The 7,638-nt window shown below is 60.8% G+C and overlaps 3 protein-coding genes across 3 annotated transcripts; 2 read left to right on the forward strand and 1 right to left on the reverse strand.

The window, feature by feature from the left end:
* Positions 1–11: 11 nt before the first annotated feature.
* Positions 12–2,477, reverse strand: PAN0_038d6326 (ATP-binding cassette transporter; the record flags this gene model as incomplete). Its single annotated transcript, XM_014798228.1, has 1 exon — positions 12–2,477. One exon carries the CDS (start codon positions 2,475–2,477, stop codon positions 12–14), a length of 2,466 nt encoding a protein of 821 aa, XP_014653714.1.
* A 1,202-nt stretch (positions 2,478–3,679) lies between these two features.
* Positions 3,680–5,155, forward strand: PAN0_038c6327 (uncharacterized protein; the record flags this gene model as incomplete). Its single annotated transcript, XM_014798229.1, has 2 exons — positions 3,680–4,737; positions 4,921–5,155. The coding sequence occupies 2 exons, from the start codon at positions 3,680–3,682 to the stop codon at positions 5,153–5,155; spliced, it is 1,293 nt and encodes a 430-aa protein (XP_014653715.1).
* A 1,913-nt stretch (positions 5,156–7,068) lies between these two features.
* Positions 7,069–7,638, forward strand: PAN0_038c6328 (uncharacterized protein; the record flags this gene model as incomplete). The annotated part of the gene is made up of 1 exon (XM_014798230.1): positions 7,069–7,638. A coding segment is annotated over one exon (570 nt), but the record flags the coding sequence as incomplete, so codon positions are not given.

Genomic DNA, 7,638 nt, shown 5'->3' on the forward strand with positions numbered 1-7,638 from the left:
GCGACTGTGCCTTAGCTCTGGCTGAGCGAGAGCTCCTTTTGAATCTCGCCGATGCGGCTCTTCCACCCTTCCACCTCGGCCATCTTGCGCTCCAGGTCTTCGATCTCGTTTTCCATGCTCAGCTGCTCGGTCTCGGCGCCAATATAGTCGGTCTCCCACGCGCCCTCCTCGCCCGTGAGTCGCAGCAGCACCTCGTGGTACTTGAACAACGACGGACGATGCGAGATCGTGATGAGCGTGATGCCCAGATCCTTGGCCTTGGCATACATCAGCCCCTCGACGTCCGTCGACACCGCACTCGTGCACTCGTCCAGAATGCCGAAGCGCGGCTGGTGGTACAGCAGACGCGCCATTCCCATGCGCTGCTTCTCGCCGCCCGACAGCACATCCTTCCACTCCTTGCGCGTCTCCCAACCGCCCTCGCGCGACGGCAGGTACGCCAGATGCACGTCCTTGAGGATCGCAAGCAGGTCCTCGTCCGTCTTGCCGCTCGCCACATGCTCCGGGTACGTGTACGGGTAGATGACCTGCTCGCGCAGACTGCCCACCGAAAGGTACGGTCGCTGCGGCAGGAACATGATGTCGTTGATCGACGGACGCTCCAGGCGGCCCTGGAACACCGGCCACAGACCTGCCACCACACGCGCGATCGCCGTCTTGCCCACGCCGTTGGGGCCCGTGATGAGCACGTGCTCGCCCGGCTTGACGCGCAGCGTGAGGTCGCGCACCAGCTCCTCGCCTCCGCGCTCCAGCCCGGGTGCAGGCGCGACGATGGGCACCTTGTCAAACGCAACCGTGTCGCTACCCACCACCACCTCGCCTTGGATGTTGCCAAGGTCGTAGAAGGGCTTGTCGGCACCAAGCTCGACGGGACGAGGCATGGACTGGTACTGCTCCTTGTTGAGCAGGTGCAGCGTCGAGATGAGCGTGTAGACGCGGCTGGTGAAGCCCGCCAGCTCGGCGAGTTCCTTGTAGCTGTACATCAGTCGGCTTCCTGCATCGGCGAGCGAGAGCAGCAGACGACGGTTCGAGATGTACGACTCGGTCTTGGACGCCACCGTGCTGTCCACCACTTCTCGCTTGGGCGCCGGCACGTCCACCGCAGCCTCGGTCTTGGGCTGCTTGTTGCCGAAGAGGAAGGGCGCGGCGATGATGACGTAGCCCGCCGCGGACCAGGCGTACTTGAGCACAAAGTCCTCGGTCATGTTGAATGCAACACGAATCTTGAAGATGCTGTTGATGTGGCGCACAAGGCGGATGTAGGCGCGGTTCAGGATACCGGCCTCGATCGAAGCGCCATTGTAGAAGGCGATCTCCTCTGCGTTGGTGATGAGCCTGCTGTGCGCCGAGCGGAAGTCGCCCTCGAGCTTGGCCTCGATGGCAGCCAGTTTGCCGAACGCCGGAGTGACCTGTCGCAGGATCCAGCCGGTGAAGAGGTAGTTGGAGGCGAGACCGAGCACGCCCATGGGACCGAGGGATCGGCTGAGCGCATAGTTGAAGATGATGAGATCGAGCACGGGCTTGGACACGTTGGAGTAGAGAGCGGCGAGCGTCTCGCAGAATCGCGCAATGTCGGTGGTGATGTACTGGTCGGCGGCGTCGAGACGGCCGTCGAGGTTGACGATGCGGTAGAAGTTGGCCTTGTCGTTGAGGTAGAGGTCGTGCACGTAGCGCGTGAGGCGTGTGCGGAAGCCGATGGCGAGTTTGGACTGGAGGAAGCGGATCATGGAGTTGGTGTAGGTGGATGGGATGCCGAGCAGGAACCAGAGACCCAGGCCCCTGAGGAAGCCGCGACCGTTGGCGGAGACGAGGTCGCGCACGATCACACCGTCAAGGCGTGCGACGAGCATGGAGAGGTAGGTGCGGAGGACGAGGAAGGAGGTGTGGAGGAGGAAGATGAAGACCTCCTTGCTATTTCTGCGCGGGATGAGGATGCGGAAGATGGCCTTGAGCTGGCGGAAGAACTCCTTGTTGACGCCCACCTTTTTGGCGGTGGCGGCTGCTGCGCCGCCCTCTGCGCGCATGGCCTTGGCATCCTCGATCTGGGAGCGCTTGCGGTCGTCGTCGCTGAGGTTCTTCTTTTTGGCGTTGGCGGCGCCGGTGTCCGAGGTGGGAGGAAGCTTGCGGAAGACGGCGTAGTCGGCGTCGAAGGTGCTCGCCTTGGTAGGCTTGATAGGCACCTTGGAGACACGACCGCGGTTGGGAACGAGCAGGTCGCGGGAGCCGTCGGGCTTGGGTACGTAGACCTGCTTGAGGGCGTCTGCGACATCGAGGTTGGAAGAGCCGGAGCGTGTGCTGGCGAGCTTGCCGATGTTGCGCTGGTGGAGCCACTCGGTCAGACGCCTGCGGAGCGAGAAGAGCAGGAGGAGCGCGATGAGTCCGAGGCCTTGCTTGGCGCGTTGTTGCGGGGAGAGGAGCTGTGCGAGCCAGCCAGCATGTGAGGAGGCATCCTGGCGGAGCTTGGACTGGACCGCCATGATGTAGCGCGGTCACGTAAGGCCCTTCACCGCAGCTCTTTGTCGCCTTTTACCAGGAAGGAGGAGGTGACACGAAATGTGTTGCTTCTCCGGTTGGCAGGACCGCTGTGGACACCCTGGTCGGCAGCAGTAGTCGATGCACTCGTCGGGACAATGTAGGATTGTGAGGCAGATGCCTTTCGACGCAGCAGACAATGTAGACGCTTGTGGCGAGGCGAGAAGCGTTGCCTGAGTACTGATGGACCAGGAAGATGGTGGACAGCAAGATTGGCAGTCGGTCCGTTGGTGCGTTCGCCCTGACTGGCACCGGCCCTCGAGCGCCTGCCAACCCGATTGCCGGCAGCAGCTGGCGATGACCAAGGTTCCGCCTCGAGAGCAGCCCATCGACGCGTGTGGGGCCGGCTGCTCGTTTTCTGATAGCGCGCCGAGAGACTGGAATTACGCCCGGCAACCGCTGATGCACACGCTGCAGCCAAAAGCGCCGCTTTCACGATCCACATCCGGAGCAGAAAAATGGCACTTTCCACGCAGCTGCCGATTCCAACTTCGTGCTGGAATGGCCATCGGGTACACCCGTCTTCTGGGCCCGATTCAGACGATTCACGCCGTGTGGATGCTGGGAGAGCTTGGCCTAGTCGAAAGGCCTCCCAATAAGCAGGTTTGATGCGAAGTCGACGTTGCTCCATGCAATCTGCTGCAGAGCCGAAACCTGCTAAATGTGGTGGTGGCTTGCACTGCATCGGGGAAGGAAAATGGCACAAGTGTTTGCAGTTTTCCAAAAAGCCACAAGAATCAAAGAAAAGGAATCAAAAAGATGGCGTCAAAAAGCAGTTTCGGACGGGATCACCGATAGTGATGGGGATGATGCACCCGATCCTGCCGCCTGTCAAGAGCTGCCGAACGACACATATGCCTCCAGCAAGAGCATGTACAGCCAGCATCGCATGTGAATGCCGAGCGACAGCAGGTCAGGTTGTCTCACGCTCCAGAGTCTCGGGTCATGTTCTCACGGAAGAGAAGCAACAATCAGCGGCTCCGAGCTGAAAGCAGCAACTTTCCATCGTATCGTACTCAATCACCACGGGCATGGTGCGTCGGGCCTTACACGGGCTCGAGCGCCAAACATTTCCACACAACAACGGTGCCTGACCCCAAGCGCACATCGCAAAGATCGCGAGGTACTCGCCGTTGTCCGCACTGCCATGCGAACGGCTCGAGCACTTGCACACAGGCTCGCAAAAGCACAGGCCGCCGGAGCCTGCCATCTCCACCGTGGCAGTGCGCATTCCATCGACGACGCCCTGACCAGGTACCGAATAATGTCGAGACGGTGCTGCCGCGCGGCTGATCGCAAGGGCCTGCAGGGCTCGCCATCGGCGCACAACACACAATTCGACGTCCGCAACGGCGGGTCCGCTCAGAGACATGTGAGAACGGAAGCACATTCTTGCAAATCGTCGACGCGCTGCTCAAACGTGCAAGGCTCGACCAAGACACCGTGCTATTCGCCACGAGAACGAGGGTTCAAGGACACCGAGCGCGCATCCAAACTCGGCCCAAGCGTCCAGAGGCGTTCGGCTACCGGCATGCTTTGGTTCTCCAGTCGGACCCGTACTCGTCTCGCCTTACTCTTCGCTGACTGCGCTTCGGCGTCCAAATCATCGGCGCGAACGGCAACGTACCACAAAAGCACGCACGCCTTTCCTGACGTGAGACAAGCCAATCGAGACGGCGAAAAGAGCGAGTCCAGTAGGTGTGCTTTGGTGGTGCTCCTTGCATTCGACAATTGGTCCTTCAGTAGTCGGTCATGTCGGTCCCGACGTGCCTCTCAGCGCACGCGAACGGGATGGCGATCGATCTATGATGGTGCCGTCCCTTCGATCAGTGGTTCCGCTCAAAGCATCAAGGGGTCGTCGGTCGCTACATTTTCGACTACTCCAGATTTCCGCGGCGCTGCAGCGGAGACCCTGACGATGTCCTTGGAAAAAAAAGGGCGGCCCGAAATTGTGGCGACACGGGAGCCAGCAGCTCGCGTAGGCACCACTCGAAGCCCCTTGCGTGAAATATTGGCGGTTACCAGCGCAAAGGCCCCTTCGAGCACACTGCACGGCGCAGTGCATGGTGCAGGAACGGCGGAAGCGCTTCGTCCTCCCTCCTTCTCTCTTTCTCGCACGCACTGGCCCTCACCGTGCAACCTCGTGCTCGCCAGGGCAGCGCTAGCCCTCCCGCACACCCTGCTCGCTGCTTTTCCGCCCCCGAGGTTCGCAGCTCCTTGACCCCTTGCCGGCAACAATGCTGAGCGCAGCTTGGCGACCAGCCCCATCTGCGCTTGGGTCCACTCCCGGGATCCATCATCCTGCGCCACCTCCTTGCCGCTGAAACATGAAGCGCCTCTCAATGCTGATCTCAATGCTGTTCGCTGCCCGCTCCACTTTGTTTGAAGGAAGCTTCCAAAGCTCGGACCTGACGCCGCGCCGCAACTCCGCTGGCTTGGCACCCCTCCCGCCAACGCGGCTTTCGGACACGATCGTCGCTTGTCTCGCTTGCTTATGATCTGCATGATCTTCTTTCCACTGAGACAGGCACTCGACGACGCCGCTGCCCGCTCGACGCCTTGTGCCTGTCTCTCTCGCGCCCTCCTCTCCACTCGTGCCGCAAACACTCTGGTGCCAGCCTGAGACAGTCCTGCCGTCTTCGGCATACCTGGCATTCACGCAACAGTCAGGGCTCTGAGGCCTTGCACGCCAAGATACGACAACTCTGAACTCGAGCTCGTGCAACATGCGGCCCAAAGGTCGAAGCATTCAGCGTCTTGCGAGGACCTAGCGTGGGAATACCCTGCAGCTGGAGCGTGCCAGTCCATCACAGTCTGATCATCATGGCCTGACCACCTCGCGAAACGACTGAGCAGCTCTAAGCGCATACAGTATCGTCCTTGCGATCCTCACCAAGGAGAACCCTGGCAGAGGCAAGCAGCGCGCGCGCTGGCGAGTCAGGCACTCCACTGCCTTCTCTGCACCTGCGTAAGCGACGTCCGAAGGAGGCTGCTATTTTGAGCAGGAGTCGGGCTTTGACTTTCGATGGGCTGCATTCTTTTCTCACGCAGGCGACGCAATGCCAGGCGTCAGGGCGAGCGAGCATGTCCGAGCAAGGGGCTTCCAAAGCGCCTCGACGAGATCTGCTGCAGACTGCCGCCAACCGAAGCCGACGACAGCGATGCCAGAGGGTTGGTCCACCGCCACAGAGCACTCGATGCTTTGCTTTGCGGCAGTGCAAGCAGCTGCATGCACAGGCACGGCGGCTCCTCGCCTGAGCGCGCTGCGGCGGCCCGCGCTTGCGAAACAAACCTGGACCCTGACAACCGGCTCTCTCTTGCCGCGGAATGCACTACTCGGGCCTCCTCGCCCAGGAGCGCACCGCACCTCCCACGCTTAACCTTGGGCCTAAGCGCTAGCCGACACGGACACGCACCTCGGTGCCTTAGCCACTCCTGCGCTCTTGGACTGCCCTACCGTTGGCTGAATGCTCGTCCGCTGATCGCCCACCCATCGCCTTAGGCGCCCTGCAGCTTCGAATGCTCTTTCCGCCCGTCAAATATTGCCGCTTCGGATCACAAGCACGGCGATCAAGCCTCTCCGTGGCTTGTCTCCTGGATCTCGTCCAAATCTGCTCGGCTGCTTCGGATGATCGCTGTGCGATCGCTGCGCTTGCCCCCTTGCTGTGGCGCAAACGGACAGCGCCAGGTCTCACTCCATGCCGCTCCTCCATCCCTGCGTTCCCCTGCCTTGTCCTCGCCTCTCCCTAGTCGACAAGCGCATACTACATCCATGCGCATCCCTGCCTTGAGCTTGTCCCACTACCGAACACGGCCCCTGGCTTCTTGGGCGTTCTCTGCATCGCAAATCTTGGGACAATGGCAAAACGTGCCCAGTCTCAGTCGCCGCGATATCCAATCCGTCAAGGCGCCCTGTGCGGCTGCAGGTCGCTGAGGGCGGGCCGCCTTGACGAAATCGTTCCTCGGACCTCTGTGCTCACACCCCCTCTTCTTGGCTGCATGGACAGTTTGACACTCAGGCCTCCGGCACAAGTGCATTCCTTCGGAACTTTTTTTGCACGGCGACGGGATCAACTCAGGGCAGCTGTGGTCTCATACCTCGGGCAAGGGCTTCCTATGCGAGTGCTATCCGTCTCTCGGGCTCGAGAACCTAGTCAGACCGCGTTGGGATCAACGCTGCCAGCGCTTGCCACTCCTCCTCGGTGCATCCGTTCCGCTACCAATCCTCCCCCTTCGCCCAGCAATTCGCCATACGGTGACAGCTGACAGCCTCAGACTCCGCTTTCAATCACCGACCATGGATATAAAGAGCTATCTCTCCGTCCCCCCTCCTCCCAATTCTCATCATCATTTCTCACCTTCTCAGCTCTCCCCTCTCAGCTTCCTAGCCAAGCCTCCCCCCTCCCCCACCTCCCCCCCTTGTGTCGTGTCTGCTTCTACTCGGTCTTCACCGTCTCAACCAACCACACTCTCTTTCAGGACTTTTCAGCCACTCCGATCTACACCAGAACCCTCCTCCCATCGAGCTTCCTTAAGATGCCTTCCAAGATCGCCCTCTCCATCTCGGTCTTGACCGCCGCCCTCGGCATGGTCAACGCCGCTCCTCACTACGGTGCCGAGTACTCGTACTACAACGGCGGCCACAACGTCGAGTCGACCAACGAGAACAAGCTGGTCGACGCCTCCGATCTCGGCCTCAACATCGACATCCTCAAGCGCACCGACTACTCGGCCTGCAAGAAGTACATCTCTTCGTACAACGGCGGTCACAACGTCTACTCGGTCAACGAGAACAAGCTCATCGACCTCAGCGACGCCACCGTCAACCTCAGCCTGCTCAGCTCCAACGGCCGCAAGCAGAAGACGTGGAAGAACGCCCCCGCCTACTGCCTCGAGTACATCAAGAGCTACAACGGCGGCCACAACGTCATCGTCAAGAACGAGAACAAGCTCGTCGACCTTTCCGGTCTGCTCGCCAACATTGGCATCCTGAGCAAGCGCAACGCCCCCGAGTTCTCCTACTACGACGCTGGCCACAACGTCGTCTCGGACAACGAGAACAAGCTCATCGACGCTTCGGACCTCCTCGCCGACGTTGACATCCTC

This window comes from Moesziomyces antarcticus, assembly GCF_000747765.1.
Source record: "Moesziomyces antarcticus DNA, scaffold: scaffold_v10038, strain JCM 10317, whole genome shotgun sequence".
Lineage (NCBI taxonomy): Eukaryota > Fungi > Basidiomycota > Ustilaginomycetes > Ustilaginales > Ustilaginaceae > Moesziomyces > Moesziomyces antarcticus.